Here is a 15,474-nt window from a genome sequence, read left to right on the forward strand (position 1 = left end):
TGCCAGGTTTCTGAGAAGCACAGTATTGCTGTGTCCCCGGAGGAGTTTTTAATGTTATTGTAATTGGTATTGAATTTCAGATTAATCAAGCTCATATTTTTTATGACGCTAAAATTGCCCTTCCAGCACATTTTGAAGAGATTGGACTCTGATTGTAGATGCTATTTCATTGCTTGTCTTTACTGCGAGGCAGTAATTGATGCGAGGCTCTTACCGCAGCTATTACAGACATCTTCAGTACATTTAAAGAAATTACTGTGGTTCAAGAAGATGACTGAATTTTTGTATTCAGAGTTAAGCTTTGTAGAGTTAAGACACTTTAAGTATTTAGGGAATTCTAAGTGCATCTGGCTTTTTTTTTTTTTTTTTTGCTTTATTTGAGTCAGCATAGAATATACGGCTCAGCAGAATAGCTGATAGGATTCAGTTAAGTGCTAATATGCAGTCGTGCAGGTCGTGCCGACTGATGATGAGAGTGAAACGAGACAGCTGTTTGGGCAGGTGTAAACAGCAGTGGGTGAGCTTTGATAGTCTGTCTGAGTCTTGAACTTTGACCCAGACCTCACACTGTTCGGACTAAAGTGCCTTTCCTCCCACAACTCACACTGCGAAAGCTGTTCAAAAGTCATTTCATTGCTTTTATTTATCTGCATAAAAAGCTTTTTTATACAGGCTAGTCCCAACAGTCCTAACAGTACATTTCCTGATTTATTATTTGGCATGACTTCCGTGTTTACCTGCCAAAAATATAAGTAGTTTGCATACATGCTAATCTGCCAATCTTAAGACTTTATTATAGTGAGATGACAAACAAATTCCTCCGATAACAGTCAGAGGCTAAAACAGACTGTTCTGCTGATCTCACCGTCAGTAACAACATCTGGTAACATTCAACTGCATGATTCAAGTCTGTTTACGCGTCATATTTATGTTGCTGAAATACAACAGCAATACTGACAGAGAAGAAGAAAAACATGGCTTGTGTCTTCAACTTTTTAAATAACCATTTCATCATATCCTGTCCTCATCATATTCATTGCACAAACAGCTGTTACAAAAGCAGGGTGATGAGAATGTTTGAGTGAAAAAAGGGTTCGCAATTTTTGCCTGATTCTGCCGAACTGATGCTTGACTTCTTGATTGGACTTGAAACCCGGTCACGGCAAAGATGCTCCTGTCTTCTCCATCAGCAGTGAAAGCAACACATTGATTCCTTTGTAGACTTCAAAAGGCATCAGTACGCTTCAAATGGGCTTGTCGTATTGTCAAACACCATCAAATTTCTCTTGGATGCACAAAATGTTCTTAACCCTTCAAATCTGCTCTTGCACAAGTGTGCTGAATGATGAATCCCATTTGATCATAAGTGTTTATTAGAATAGGTTGGGATCCCTAAACAATACATATTCGTTGGACAAAGAATTTATGGATTGTAGAAAGAAGATGTTTTTTTTCAAACTTGGTAAGAGTGCACTTGACCATACAAAATAAGAGGAAATTTGTTTACATATTGCCCATCTTCTGTGTTGCAGCTGAAGCCCAAACTTGCTGGTTTGCACTAATTTACATATATAAGATCCCAGCTTTCTTCACTTCTTCGACAGATTCTGCTCTTTTCATTATCCAATTTTACAGTAATTCCACCCAGTTTAATAATCTGTCCTGCCCTGGTAGCACTGGCAAATGCTTTTTCCACACCCTGTAGAACCATACTGCATCTCTGAACACAGTTTTATCTTTCAAGCAATAGAGGCCAGTGCTGCCATGTTTTTTTCTCCTTCCAAAATCCACTGTGTGGTTACTCTTTAAATCATCTCCTGTCTCGCTCTGCTCTCGAAATACTCTCCTCAGCCGTTGGCTCATCCAGAACTTTGCAGTCTGACTCCTCAGCCTCCCAAGATTTTCCTACATTGAATCATCCTCTTGCTGCCTCCAGTGGTTTCCTGTGGCTACTCAGATTTTCAAATTCCACGATGCTGACGAGCAGTACGAGGCTTCTGCAGTAACCACAACTCAACACCTACAGGCCATTGCCTGTCCTACACACCAACCTGTGACCTGCATCAAGATGTTTACAAATGCATCTATTTCTCCTTTATCTGCAGTGTTGGGATTTTCTTCCCACTTCAACAAGATAACGGACTTTTTCCTGTTTACTCATAGGCAGAAAAAACTCATTCCTCAAGTGACACCTTCTCTCACTTCTGAATCATACCCAGCAAGCAACAGTCATCCAGACATCTTGCCTATGACTATATTTTCTGAGCAGTGAAAGTTTTTTATACATGTGCTTTTGACCACTTTTTTAACTGCATTTCAACAACTGTATTTCTAGTCCAGATCCCTAGACGGCTTTTCACGGGCTAATCACCGGAGAAGTGCTCTCTGGGATTCTCTCTCCAGTTTCTCCTCAGCTCTGCTCATGCTAATTTGCTCTAATCTTTGAAGAAATCCCCTCTACCTCTCTTCCTCGCTGTTATTTTGAGCCCTTCTCCCTTACATGATCCTCCCAGAGCCACAGCAATATTGCCAAGGCACACTCCACCTTCCACCTTTGCAGACCTAAATATTATACCTGTTGATAACCAGTGAATTTAAGCTTTTTCTGCTGTCCAGGCCATCAAGGGCATGTCCACATTGATATAATTTAAAATATATGAGAAAATCTATTATTTATTTATTTGTTTTAGTCTTCTAACCACAACAAGCAGACATATTCCTTTCCTTCAAATTAATCTTTTTGATGCATGTTGGTGAAACCATATTTTTTGACACCTTTCCACCATGTTTCAGGCAAATCAGGCCAGTAGTTTTTCCAACAAACAGACAAACAAAGACACAAACCAGACCAAAAACATAACCTTCTTGACAATACAGAATAAGAAAATTATTTTAGTAGGAGAAGATGAAAGTGTTTAGAGTCCTTGGGAATATATAATGTACAATTATAATAATAGTGAATATAATTAAATGGAGGTGAAACTTATTAAGATTCTGGACAAACCAGCAGCACTTCAAAATGGTCATGAGCTGCAAAACCAAGATGGGAAAGTTGTTGTCTCAAGTGGCCTACATACAGTATGAACAAGAGACAAGAATGTACTTTTTATACTGTGGGGGAGATCTCGAGCTCTGTGAGCCTCCGAGGATGGCAGGGACATCCTGTCGGTTGGTCTCGACTAAAATACTTCAACAGCTATTGAATGGATTGCCATGAAATTTTGTACAAACATTCAAATTTTCCAGACGTTATATCTTTCCGACATTGCTGACGCCAGCTTGAGGCTGATATTTGTGACTCAGAGTGAAATGACTGGAAATGGATGAACTGAATGGATTGGCATTAAAATTTGGTACAGACATTTATATTCTTTTTAGAATTAATTGTAATAAGATTAGTTGATTTCTTAACATTAATGTGTCCTATATTTTGGTTTATGCCAAATACCTGCAAAACTTAAGACCATCAGCCTCGCCTCGAATGTTAGCATGCTGACAGATGTTGAACCTGCTAAACATTATCCCAGCTCGAAAGAAAACATTTTGGAATTGTGAGCATGTTAGTATACTGACATTAGCATATAGCTCAATGCACCACTGTGCTAATGATATAAACAGCCTCACACAGCCGCTAGAACGGCTGTAGACTCCTATTCCTGTTTAAAATTTTTAAACTTTATTTGTTTAGCACCTTTCACACAGTTTAGTGCAGTTCAAATCACCTCACAGATGACTGACAAGGTAATAATAATACAAAAAAAGTGGCGACCATAAAAACCATAAAACTGATAAAAACAATTTAACAACTAGAGACCAATACATGAGTCAATAAAGATGATGGAAGTGTAATAAAATAGATTTGAAAGCTATAATAAAATTAATAGTGGTAAGACAGAGTGAAATAAAATCTGTATTAAAGAAATAGATAAAAGGAGAAAACAAGAATAAAAATAAATGAAAATATAAAAATATAACAATAAAATACATTTAAAAGCTATAGAAGTAATATCAATAAATAAATAATCAATGAATTAATTAACTAATGAAATAGATAAAATTAAAAAAACAAGAAAATAAAATTAATAAGAGGGATAAGATATTTATTTATTTATTTATATCAAGGCAGGCTCTTGAGATTCATTAGAGAAACATGAAAAGCATGAAAATTTAAATGACAAAATCCATTTATATCACTGAAAAATATGACCTTCGAGGCATCAAAGCGTTTGACTATTTAAAACAGTTAACTGCAGAAAATACATTGAGCCAGTGGACCACTCAGTATTACCTTGAGGTGATGTCCCCATAATAATAATATTAATAATAAGCTGTCACCTATAATCTGATTAAATCTGCTCTCTGTCACATAGCTGCTGTGCCGTGTCTGAAAAATGGAGCAGATAATTCTTCTTTAATGCATTTACTGTACATGCAGCCTCCGTCCACTGAGTCATGTGGTATCTGCCTTTTGACACGTGCATGACCTATTTTTGGAGGCCAGTCACCCCCTGAGGTGTGCACTGGAAGGCCGAACAGGCTCTGACTCAGCGGGCCTGACCTCCAACTTCCCTACAAGGTCGTCTCCTTAAGGCAAAAAATCTGACAACACGGGAAAGAATATTTGAAAACTATTAGTTTCTGAGTACATAATCACAGATGTCTGTTTTTTGAAAGGTCTTGCTTTCTCTGCCTCATATTTCCATTCCGAGATAAAGTATTCCACTTGACTGCACGCTGCACTCAGTCTGCTCAATCTGCTTGCTAGTTGACCTCCACTTTTAATAGAGACTTAAAGATCCAGCCACCATCCTCGTCCATGAATAATTGAGGGCTTCCCGCGGTACAGACGGAGATCCTGGAGGATGAGGGGGAGGAGGAATAGACGCTCAGTATCCATAGCTCCGATCTTCAGGGCATAGGGCCATAATGAAACCATTACTGATTCAATGTGTTGATCAGTAAACACGAGGTGTTTAAAAAAAAACTTGAGCAGCACTGCTTTAAATTACACCATTTCAAGACTTCTTAGGTTTTTATCCAGGGATTGAACCTCTCTTAACCTCTCATTGATTGGATTTTAACTGTAAATCTGCGATAAGGCTGCTGCTGCTTGAGGAAAACAGCAACAAGGGTTGTTGTGCTTCAGATGATCTGTGGGTCTCGTTTCTTTAATGCTGATACGGATCAGTCCCCAATGATCAAGCCCCTCAGTCTGTGTTCGGAGCCCTGCATTTTAATGCTCATTTCATAACTCTGCCTTGACATAGTATAGCAGACACAGGCGTACTCCTCCATGCTATACAGTTATGTAACGCAAACTGCTTTCTGTGTTCTGTCGCAGTATTCTTTTCTCCTAAGCATCCAGTCTGTCACATCGAATCAAATCATGGGTGAATTTATAGCTCAGCCATGGAGTACATTTTGCATTTTATACGCTGCACAGTTGCATTATGGTACATTCTGTACGAAGAGGTTTTATAATCGGTGGCAACAGCGCAAATATGTTGTTATATGTCACATGTTATGTCACATCCATGTTGGGCTGATTGTGTCAACTGAGAGTGGTAAGTGAGATCTTTAAATAAAACGGAAAAAAGAAAAGGAAATCTTCCTTTTCATCTTTTTTTCTCTCACAAAAACATGTTTCCCACAGCCATGTCCAACATCCCATGAGAGTTGTTTGATGCAGCAGCTGTAACCGCCAAACTGATGAGAATAACGGTGCGATGTCTTCAAGCTTTTTTTTTTGCCTCAGCTGTTTGCAAGTTGGGGATTTGGTCCATGTTTTTAATGACTTGTGTCAGATTTTGTATTGTGTTTTTTTCCTTTTCTCTTTTTAAGGGCACATGTGCTGTTCCCGTCACTGCTGTCAGTTGTTTTGACATCAACATTTTCCCCGAAAACTTCGAATTCAAAGTTTCAAAGAACCCAGTGACTGATCTGAGATGTCAAAACACTGCACGGCCCGGAGCTGCTGCATTCACAACGTACAATAGAGGAAGCCTTTATCAGCCCATCCGCTAAATGTTTCACTGAAATTTAATCCAAATCCAAATGAGCTTTGGGGCTATTTTTTCCTTCACAGAAAATGTGCCATTATCCCCATGAAACCGGAGGACACTGGATGGTGTGTGCAATCACCATTTCCATGTCTCCCAGTACATCTTCTGCAGAACTGTAGTATCAGTGTGACAGTCATATAAGTATAGGCAAATTTAACTACATTTTTTATGCTCAGAGTGACTGTAAAGGATTCTCATTAACCGGGCCAAATTTGATGCTAAAACTGAGTAGAGTTAAACAAACTGGTTCAGGAAATGTTCAGCACTGTAGCACGCAGTCACAGGCCTGAAGGCACTCTCAGATAACACAGAAGCACAGAAATACATGAGCAGTTCTTTACCAGTTCACTTTTCAAGGATGAGTTTTTACACCAGACCCTCGTAGGCTCTCCCACGGCTGAGCTGCGCATGTATTATACAGATGCCTGGAGGCAAAACAGCTTAGATCGATCTGAGGAATAAACAGGTCAAGACCAAAGCGTTGATGAAGCAGACATTGATCTGACCAATCCCACGGGTCCCTGGAACAGCATCCACATCCAATGTTTCTCAAGTGCTTTTATTTCATTCCCCTGAAATAAGTCAAGTGTTTCTCTGCATGCTCAGCGGAAAGTAAATTTGAATTTGTATTACACAGTTTGTCCTCCTGGCTGAGATACTATTGGATATATCTCTGATCTCATCAGTAACAAGCTGACAGTTGGCAATTGATGTTGCAACCAGACCAGCAAGAAAAATGCACATTCAAATGATAAAGATATTATTATTTTCTCACTCATTACTATCAAGTTCAAGTTAATAAGTTGTTAAATATGCATTAATGATTAACAAATGTCTAATAAATAATTAAGTTGTGCTTCATTATGGCGCAAACCAAGGCTAATGACCCAGTGTGCTTTGTAGCCCTCTCTACAGGAAGCCTCCTCCTTCCTAGAAGGACAAAGGCATGTCCAGCCCGACTCTGCCTCTGATTGGCTTAAATTCTTACCCTGACCTCACTCTGCATGATTAAAATCTAAACCAACGAAGGTAACCAGCACAATCGGTAACAGAGCTGAGTTAAACTAGATTCATTTTTAGTTTTTTAATTCATTGTTATATTAAATTCCACAGTGAATGAACATGAGGGAAAGAATGGCTTCCAACACTCCCCCTATCTGTTGATGAATTACAGATTCATGAGAGTAAATGAAGGGGAACATGTATTCTATGTGGGTGTACAAGTTTCTCCTGCCATTTCCTTTTAAATCTTACCCTGGTGGCATATTGAAGGGCTTTACAATTCCCCCTGTAAAGATGTCGCTGTCTTTTAATCAGGAAGAACAAAACATGTTGGCTCGCCCCTCTCAGCCCTCTTTAAAATATTCACCTCTCCAGCCTTCCGTCTCTTTAGGGTGTAGAGTTAGTGTTAGGATGCTTTCGAGTGGAAGTTGTGAAGTAGGAAAGGTGCAGACTAACGCTAATGATGAGCACTTCACTTTTGTAATATCAGGAGAGAAAACTAGACTGAGTGGAGACAAACCTGACACAGAGTGGCACCAGACGTAGGTTAGAAAATGAATGAATACAGAAATCAATGAGCCTGCCATGACCTTTAATGAAGAAGCTATCGTCTTGTCTGTGGATATATGGCACAGAATAATAAAGATGGAATAACAGAAGAATAATGATAATAGTAATTACTGTAATTGGTATACTTTTCAGTGCAGAAATGCAAGTTTATAATGTTTTTAGTAAAGGAAACCATCAACCACCAACCTTTCTTTATTTTTAGTTTGGTGGGGCACAAAAGCATATAGATACGAAGCTGGGCCATGAACTGCTTACACTAGGCTTGAATGAGGGTGTCAGGGTATCAAATGTATCATTAAATTCTAATGAGTTAAATGGCCTTAACAGGATTATAGTATTATTATTTCTTGGAGGATGTCAGTCTGGAAGTGCTTTAATGAAATCAAATGGCTGGTAGTCCCTGATTTTATGGATACAGAGTTGTATGTCAGCATAGCACTGAAAATAAATTATCTAGTTACGTATAATATAAGTGGACGCATGTAAATAAGAAATAGAAGGGGATCTATGATAGAGCCTTGAGGTCCTCCAAAGTTAAGAAAGGCAGTAGATGAGGCAAAATTAGCAGGAGTGAGGTAGGAAATAAACCACTTGAGATCTGTGTTTGCAAGTCCGACAGTGTCGCTTATGTGTTGTTAATACTAACCGTGCTGATTTTCCACTTGCTGACTGTTTATGGAGCTCCTTGACAAAAGTCTGAGATTACAGGAAAATTGGCAAAGCAGTGAGGAGGGGATCATTGGTCACAGTAGTCAGAGCAGTTTCAGGCAACTTTTTCTTCTTTAGCAGAAGTTCAGATTTCAGAGTTTGTTTATACAATGTTCTTTAAATAAATGCTGCATATTTTACATTGTAAATGTGTGAATCTACAGTTTAGAAATGAGAAATTAGAGGGGTACAGAGTTTCACTTCTGCTGTAGAAATGGACCGCTGCTGCAGAAGTGTTTTGTGTGCAGTTGTTGCATTAGTAGCTGGGCAGCTGGGGCTGTCTGAGTAAATCTCTGTATCAACACTCGCAGACTGCGAGATAGATCAAGCCACTGTAGGTTTGTTATCCACTGAACTCTATCCACTGCAGTTTAAATACAGATTGAATCTCTTCTTCAGCTGCATATCTCAAAACACCGTTTTATTAAGAGGATTCATTAAAAAGACACATTCTCTGGATTTGTTATGACCTTTCCTGGAAGCTCGGTCTCTTTGCCTGCACTCCATTTCAACAGCACAATCCCCAGATGTTTTATTTCTCACCTTTGGGGTTTACGTAACTATAGAACAGCAAGGACCCTTGTTCAGTACGTAAAAGTTAACAACATCCCAGAGGAAAAACGGGCTATGAAAAGCAATTAGACAGTCTGCCTGAACCCACATTTAAGCAGCCAATAGTTTGACATATGAGTCTGCTCTTATTAGATCCCTGCACTGTTGTATCAGTTGCTCCTGAGGATGTCAATAAATGGATTTCCCTCAGTTGTTTGCTTTTAAATGAGTCCCGATGCAGGGGACGATGTTGATTCGCATCATGTTTATGCGGGTACATTATCCTTTGAAGTTGTTTGTGTCTGAGCTGGTCCAAGAGGAAATGCACCACTGCCTACGAGCATGGCAGCCACATCAGAGGAAGCGAGATGAGACATTTTGTTTATGTTGTTATCATTTCATGGTGATGGACTACACTGTACAATGTGGCTTTGTAAACGCTAGCTGTGCCCCTGGGCATGAGGCCAGCCGAGCAGCCTGTGGGTGGAACTCTGCCCACGGAGCCGGGAGGCAAAGGATTTGGAAGGAAGTCTGAAGTCGTCTTTACTCCGTCTCATTAAAAGCATATTAGAGCCCACCCTCCCCCTGCACCACCCACTCAGCTACAGTTCCTCACTGTGTCTCATGGAGCAGCTCTTTCTACACGAAAATAGGCATGCAGGTGAGAGTGGAGGGCTCCAGGACAAGCAGGAAAAACCCTCCTATAAATAAGTCCAAGAGAACAGAAGTCGATGTCCATAATCAGTTTCATTACAGTAAAGTGCAGAAGCTGCATGGCGGTACAGTAAACCCTCTGAAGTCACCGGAGTGCTCGAGTGTGCCAAGAAGCTTCAGATGCTGTCAGACTTTCCTGGCATTTTTAGATGCTACAGTCAAAGTCAATAATGTTTGAGTGCTGAAAAGAGTGGTCAATGAATACATTAGTCGAATCCACATAAAATTTATCAACATCAATTTATTATGCATTAAATCATTTAAGGAATTTGTCAAGCAATACAGGTCAAACACTTAGTGGTTTCAGCTTCTGAGTACGAGGATTGTAAATTATATATCTATAGGTTTTGTCTGTTGGAGACTGTCCTCCCCCATAAGACCACACACTAGGTCGTTTATAGTTATACGTCTTAATACAACCCATATTTATGTTAATCACTAGGTGACGGCCTCTAGTGGCAATAGAAATTAGGACTTTAACTACTATACTACAGGACTATACTATAGCACTATAGGAAGCGACGAAGGTGGATGGGTCAAACAACTTCAGGACTTTGATCGCTACCTTACATCTACTCGTGACTCCTGATTACAGTCTTTTTGTTAGCCTTAGACTGTTTTATTCATACTTTTAAAGACCCTGAAGCTGTAAAAGTTATCCCTTAATTCACAGGCAAAAAGAAAAGACCTCTGCTTCTCTATCCTGTTAATCATCCCACAACCCCTCAGATGCAGCAGGGGAACCATTGGAATAAACAATGAAATCATCGAGCTAAACAGAAAAATGAATAATGAAAACAATTGGTATTTGCACCCTAATAATGTTTAATAAATAGTGTAGGTTCAGCATTTCCACATGATAAATTATCTTGACATTTGAATCTGTAAATAATTTGTAGACTACTATGTGGCCGGATGAGAATTTTAATAAACTTACAAATACAGTAAGCCATTCAAAGGAGAAAAATGAAAGAGTCGGTACAGGTGCTTCAGGGGAACAAATTTAGAACTAGAAAGACAGGGAAATTGTAAGAGAGAGGAAGAGAAAAGAAAATAGGCCAAGTAATAGAAAGAGCAAGAAAGTGAGAGGCAGTGAGCAGTAGTGAGGATGTGAAGGAGGGAGAGGTGAATTATAGCCTACTCCTGGAATCAATAATCTTGTGAATCACAGCCCCAGCATGCTACAGATCTTTTTCTTTCCCTTAACTGAGCAGAAATGGTGACAGATGTTAAGAGCAAAGCCTGGCGATTTTTAAGGCTGCTAGGCAGACCAGAGAGCTGAGAGAGCTGCGGGGTAATCCTCGCTGTGCCTGAGGAGGCAGGGGGACGAGCAAATGCAAACAGGACTAAGACAAAGGGAGGATAAACCAGAGGCCAGTTAAACATAACAGTTTTCTCCTGTTTGTCTGCTTATTTAAACAGTCTCTTGCATATCCACCTTTGTCCTTTAGTTAGGCAGATGTCTTCCCTCTGAGTCAAAATGCCAGAAAAACTAAATGCACTGCAGCTCTGCTTTACTCTCCAGTGCTATCATGACATGCATGCAGCTTCCTTATAGCTCTCCTATGCATATTTAACCGCACTCTGGTATACGGAGAACATTTAGTTTCAGATTGCAGTGTGCTTTCAGGGGCAATGAGGAATACAATGATCCAACCTGACAAGTGCGATAGTTATAGTAGTATTTTTCTTTTAGATGGACTCACCTCACACCTGTTGTCTGAGGTCATTCAGACTTAAATAGATGATCATTCACCTTTATCACTCCTTTTTTTCACCCATTATCGTCCCTTTTATAGTGTGTTCGTCCATCGGTCATCCACACCTTTATCCTCCTGTCTGTTCCGCACAATATCTCAGAAGACATTTATCAAATTGTGACAAAATTTAAAGGAAGAGTTTAATATTTTGGGGAAATTTGATCTTTCTCTTCCAAGCTAAAGTTAGTTAGTTAACGATTCTGTGTGGAATTTTCATGTTCTCCCCGTGTCAGCGTGGGTTCTTACCGGGTACTCCGGCTTCCTCCCACAGTCCAAAAACATGCACTTAGATTTAACTGGTGACTCTAAATTGCCCATAGGTGTGAATGACAACGTGATTGCCTGTCTCTATGTGTCAGACCTGTGATAGTCTGGAGACCTGTCCAGGGTGTACCCACCTCTCGCCCAACGTGAGCTGGGATAATGTCCAGCCCCCCGAGACCCGAGTGCGGATAAGCGGTTAAGGATAATGAATGAATGAATGGATGATTCTTTAGAAAATGAAAAAAATCTGGATGCTTGGAGTTAAAACTAAGTAAGTTTTAAACTGTTCATCATAGTCGGACAATGTTGTATGAGTCGATACTGACTGGCTGCAACATTATGGTGAGTTCACGCCAAAAGCAACACGAATTATGCAAATATGCTAAATTCACTCCATTACCATATTTTCAAAATTTGCAGGCACTAGATCACGAAACAGACTGGCATTGATATTCTCCTACATATAGCATAGCCCTGATTGATCCAAAGTCCATTCAGAAAACAAGCATTTTAAAAGTTATTTGTTTGTCATCTTGTGAACGTGACAAAGCATGACTTTTCACAAATCTGCATCAGGATGTGGTTATTTTGACATAGTTTTAACCTGGTTATTGCCATTAAATTGCAATTTTTCAACATATTTTGGACTTCCAGGTACAAAAACAGCAATAGTGGTTACTTTGGCCATGGTTCATGACAGAGGGAAATGGTAAAAGATACATTTGAAACTTCACCAGACGTGATCAAACACAAGTGTTCCCAATATAGTCCAGCGGTGTGAACACATCATTAGAGAAGGGGATCACACCAGTGGGTTCTCATGTTTTTTCAGACTTGCTCAACAGCTCAAGTGGCTTAATTCATGTGTCACCTACAATACATCAGACACACCTGACCTGATTTTTAAAAATCCAAAGAAAAAGATGCGCCTCTCTCCTGAATCCCTGAATCCCAAAATGACAACCAGCTCAAACAAGGTGACATATTTGTTACTAATTGGCCCTGACAGAAGGACAGACATTTTCTTTTCTTTCTTTTTTTTTGGCCTGTTCACTGATTTATGTAGTTTCTTTGATGGTTGTTTCGATCTGAAAGACTAAGAGAGCTGGCGTAGAGATGGCTTTACGGAAAGAATTGACGCCCGAAACTGAAACCAGCTGGTTCTTTTCAATGGACATTCAGCCCAGGAGACAGAATTTGTGGCTTGAGAGCCTCAGACTGAGACACATTTAAATGCAAATTCTCTTCTTTACATTATTGATTGATACACTCTCCAGACTCTACTTTTGGATGTTGTTTTCTTTTTTTGCATACTTTGCAATTCACCTGTACTTGTGGGACAGTGGCACCCCATTACTGAGCTCTTTAAATCAATGACCCCTGTATGGTTAAGTAAAGATCGTTTGTCTTTACACACTTTTAGAAAATGAACTGCCATTGCTGAGGAATTACCACGCCTTTATTCTGTCTGTAACAAATGACCACTCAGAGATCCAACTCGTAACCAAAGTTTTCTTCTTTTTCAAACAGCCTGAAAACCACCCTGAAGAAGAAACTGTCCGGTGATGTCGTCAACCTGTCAGGCATCCCGCTGTCCGGCCGCGACGTCCACCGCGTGGCCTTCTACCTCCAGGGCAGCAGTGACGCCGTGTCCGCCGTGGACTTGAGTTTTACCGAGCTGCAGGACGAGAGCTTTCGTCTGCTGCTGCCCCACCTCGGCTGCCTGCCGAAACTCACCATACTAGCCATCAATGGCAACCGCCTGACGGTGGGCATCATGAAAGACCTGACAGACGCAGTAAAGGATCCTAAAAAGTTCCCCAGTCTGGCCTGGGTCGACCTGGGCAACAACGTGGATATCTTCACCGTGCCTCAGCCGCTGCTTGTGGCCCTGCGGCGTCGCTTCGGTTTGCGCAGCAGCCTCCCAACGATTTATGAGTACAGGGAAGCGCAGGCATTCGGTGGCTACAACCCAAACATGGAGACATCTGTGGAGGAGCCAAGTCTGTACGAGGAGGGGGATGCAGAGGAAGATGATAAAGAGGAGGAGGAGGACAGGCTGGAGCTTCGAGCCTGGGGCTTCGGAGGAGAAAACATGTCAAAAAATGTGCCAGTGCACTTCTGTGGGAGGTGATCGCCCCGAGCTGCTTTCTTTTAGACCGGCTGCCCCGTATATCCCTCAGTATCACCTCGCCCTAAGTCTAGCCTCCTCTGTTAGCAGCTGCCATTGTGGCAGATGCTTTCACTGACCCACATGTTTCTTAAAATAACTTAAAAATAAGTAACTGTGCTGTGTGGATGCTCTGACTACTGAGAGGCAGGCAGTTCTGTGGTTGTACAGACACTAAGGATTTGTTCATGGATTTATTTAACCTTCACTTTTACTGAACATGCTGTTTTCCAGTTCCTAAAGTTTTGTAGCCTGTTGTTTCCCATTATTTGCCATTGTTTACTCGAGCAGCTGGGGGTTAAGTGCCTTGCACATTGGCACTTCAACAGTAGCTGCTGAGGAAGGGAAAGCATTACTAATTCACATTCACCAGAACACATTTACACCAGAAGGTTCCTGCAACAACTTCACCCCTGCTGCCCCATTTCTGTGAGAAGTCTGAATAAGTAAATATCCTATTTAAAGCAACCACGGGGAGTTTTAACTGGTTATGAAACAGTCTCAAGTTAATACTGATGCCTCTATATGATCCACATAAGCAAACAAGATCATCAGAGACTGGCTATTTCTATGTAGTTATTCCTAATGTCCGCCACAATGAAATCAGAGAAAATAATGCAGGTTCATCATAAACTCTCTCTCAAATCAGACTCAGCAGCGGAGCTTAGCCTCATTGCTTTGCCGGCTTCCTGGGAGCCAACATTTACACCACGCTGCTGCAGTCCCACGCCATTTTGCCGGGCTCGCTGTAAGGAAGGGAGGCATGGAAGAGGCAGGACTTGGATTGAGCAGGGCAAACTATCAGACCATGCTTCAGGAAAATGAGAGGTAATGGTACACATGGAAAAACTTGCTTTTCTCCCAGACTCAACAGAAAATACAAGTTTCTATTAGTTGCTTTGAAAAAAAGTTTAATTTCAACTGACATTTTTGCTATGACATATATATTACTCAGCTGCAGAGTGGTTAGGTTCACATAAAAGATGCTTACTTTTTTAGTATTTATCCAGGAATTTATTTGAAATAAATTGTATTAGTTAAATTGGTTAGTTCCAATTTTTAAAGGGAAGCATACTGAATCTATTTTAATTTAGACTTCCAGCGCTGATGCTTCAGTACACTGATGCTGCAGCTGTGTGGAGAAAAACCTCGGCCTGACACACACACACAGACAGAGTTTGGGCAGGAGCTGCCGATGAACCGACTGCTGCCTCTCTCAGGTCTTGTTAGGCCACTTGAGTCACAGATGGTGAGCAGAGGATCTATTTTTCCCCAGCAAATGGGACTAGCCCCAGATAATTTCGTCCACTGGTGGTGTGTGAATGATTCCATTTATGAATCAGACCATAAGCAACAGGAGAGATGCCCACACTGTTTTTAAAGGCGAACACAGATAATGAAACGATTACAAACAGCTCTGCTTTTATCTTTTCTTCTGTGGTGCTAAATCTTTGTTGTGGCATGAGTAAACTACAACAGCTTGTTTTTTTATGTATAGTTCTCATCCTTTTGTATTGTTTTTTAAAAATGGGCATTACTGTTTACTGTAGCGCAGCATCAGATCCCACAGACAGAGAGCATGTTTACATGTACATCAATATTCCAATAAATTACAGATTATTTTAGGGAGGATTTGGTAAAAAAAAATAAAATGCTGCATGTGAACACAACT

General features: G+C 40.5%; 1 protein-coding gene across 1 annotated transcript in view; it reads left to right on the forward strand.

Moving 5' to 3' along the window:
- lrrc75bb (leucine rich repeat containing 75Bb) overlaps window positions 1-15,214 on the forward strand; it is a 29,747-nt gene extending 14,533 nt beyond the window's left edge. The window contains exon 4 of the mRNA XM_059358607.1: window positions 13,163-15,214. Within this exon, the coding sequence (XP_059214590.1) occupies window positions 13,163-13,766 (604 nt within the window). The 3' untranslated portion in view covers window positions 13,767-15,214. The remainder of the gene's footprint in view (window positions 1-13,162) is intronic.
- Window positions 15,215-15,474: the final 260 nt, after the last annotated feature.

This window comes from Centropristis striata, chromosome 19 (genome assembly GCF_030273125.1).
Source record: "Centropristis striata isolate RG_2023a ecotype Rhode Island chromosome 19, C.striata_1.0, whole genome shotgun sequence".
NCBI classification, from domain to species: domain Eukaryota; kingdom Metazoa; phylum Chordata; class Actinopteri; order Perciformes; family Serranidae; genus Centropristis; species Centropristis striata.